The sequence below is a fragment of the Capsella rubella genome, unplaced genomic scaffold, assembly GCF_000375325.1.
Source record: "Capsella rubella cultivar Monte Gargano unplaced genomic scaffold, Caprub1_0 scaffold_6, whole genome shotgun sequence".
NCBI classification, from domain to species: Eukaryota; Viridiplantae; Streptophyta; class Magnoliopsida; order Brassicales; family Brassicaceae; genus Capsella; species Capsella rubella.
The window spans coordinates 31,844-34,026 of NW_006238918.1; the positions used below are offsets into that span (position 1 = coordinate 31,844).

Here is a 2,183-nt window from a genome sequence, read left to right on the forward strand (position 1 = left end):
AGAGTTAGTCACTCAACCCTTTTCCTCATGAGGCCCAGCAAAGGCCCATAACGAAGCCTTGATTAGGGTTTGTCCATTGCAAGCTCCTGCGTTTTTTATACACGCATCCCCTACACGACTACTCTACAATTTTACTACACTCCATATCGTTGTCAGTTAGTTATTTTGGTAGCTGTTGGTGAAATTAGAGAGTACTCGGAAAAACTCTTACGACTGTTTTTGATTCCAGGTCTCTGAATCTTTTGGCTTAGTATTTCTGACTAGTAACATTTCATTTACCCAACTCTCTAAATTTATCTTTTCTCTGTCAGACTTTGGAACCTCAGGGGCTCGTTCTGGAAATGAAGTGGCTCAAGTAGACAAGTAAGTTGTCATCATTTTTTATTTCATTTTTCCTTTATATACAAGCTTTAAGTGCTTTCCCACTGTCGCAAATTAATAGAAATCAAAATTCAATTATATAATCCAATGGGCAAGTGATATATAGGATCAAGGCAACTCAAGTCATTTTATTCTGAATTCAATTACACTTGCTGAAGCATGATAAGTGATGAACCTGATAATGAGTAGACCAATTTTTGGAACCAACAATATACAACATGCGTTCCACAACACACTGTCTACGTCTATATATATATATATGGTTAAATAGCTAACAGCAAGTTAGGCAACGAACCACGACCCAGGTCCTTCGGTACGCTCTCCCAAACCGTACAGCGCCCCATGTCCCATCCTATTGCTCCAAGACTATAGTCTGTAACAGTGAGCCATGTGTTGAAATACTCTCTTAGCTCAGTGACCACTCCGTCTTTCAACTTCCACACGTGAACCCAGTACACGTGTGAGCCCTCCCACCCTTCTGCAATCACGCAGTCATGACCAGGCACTACTACTTGTACACTGCTTGGCTTAAACCTGAATGGAACCTGGCTCGGTGGTTCCCCTGTGAGTAGCCTCATCATGTGTTGACAATGGTGCGGTCCATGGAACCACCATTCCACGTCACTGGCCACCACTTTGGCTACTTTTGAGGCCTCGCCTTGTTGCAACGCCCTGTAGAGTAACTCTACGGTTCCCTTGTTTGTCAATGTCTCTACGTTGTGTGTTTCCATTGGGTAAGTTTCTTTCTTTAAACTTAATTAGAACAGGATAGTTTCTGAAGAGAGAGGTTTTTGTTTTTGCCTGCCGTTGATATGTTTCTGTCTAGTTTTCGGTTCCTTTTATAGTCAACAGCATAAGTCCTCGGTACAAACTACAAAGGGTCATTTCACGACTTGCCCTCGTTTCAATCATCGACTCTTTTTTTTGTGTTTCTTTTTTTTTGGTTAATTATGATATTTTTTTTTTGTCGGTGATAGTTGGATTTCGGACAAAATACCCTGAAAACTGCATCATATATTGTTTGGCTTGTAGGTTTAGTCTTAAGCGAGGCTTTTCTAAGTACACTTATGATCATCGCTTCTAAAATATTGCTTGCATTCATTTCATATCAAATTTGATCACATATATCTATGGAATAATCCCGTATCCGATTTAGTAGGCGTACGTAGTTTTCAAATATTTCAAAATTATTTATTTCATAGTATGGTTCTATTTTTTTTTAACTCAATTTCAATTAAACATTTTTAATATAACCTCTTATTTCACTCGCTAAAACGTTAGGAAAAAAAAACAAACGTCTAACAAACTAAACTCGCTTGAAATTCGGTCTAGCTATGTCGTTCTCAATTAGTGGTAATCCGATCGAGCAATTAAGTTAGTAATTAAGTTTGCTTAGTAAGAACCTAACTAAATTATGCCTACACATCTAGTATTATAATTAGTTTTGTCTCTAGTGGACAATCAGAATATGTCTCAATCTTCACACTAGATTCGTCCAACTATTGTTTGCGAGTGTGCGCCAGCCAATATATATCGAATGAACAACGTTTTTAGTCGTTTTAGTGATTTAACCACCTTTTGATGTTATGAAAAACAATCATTTTTCTTAATCTATAAAAATATTGATAGTAATAATAAAACCTTTCGGTGTTAGAAAAAAGTTATTTTCATAATACAAAGGTCCCTCTAATGTCTTGTTTTTGCCTTGCGGAATTTGATTGTGGAAGCTGAAGAGACACGTTTTCAGGGGTTAAACTAAACAATTTGTAAATCGCAACGGAAGCTTAATTATTGTATTAGTA

At 37.3% G+C, this 2,183-nt stretch overlaps 1 protein-coding gene across 1 annotated transcript; it reads right to left on the bottom strand.

Moving 5' to 3' along the window:
* Window positions 1–484: 484 nt before the first annotated feature.
* On the bottom strand, window positions 485–1,176 carry LOC17881753 (wound-induced protein 1). The gene has a single exon (XM_006288774.2). It carries the CDS (start codon window positions 1,110–1,112, stop codon window positions 645–647), a length of 468 nt encoding a protein of 155 aa, XP_006288836.1. The 5' UTR covers window positions 1,113–1,176; the 3' UTR covers window positions 485–644.
* Window positions 1,177–2,183: the final 1,007 nt, after the last annotated feature.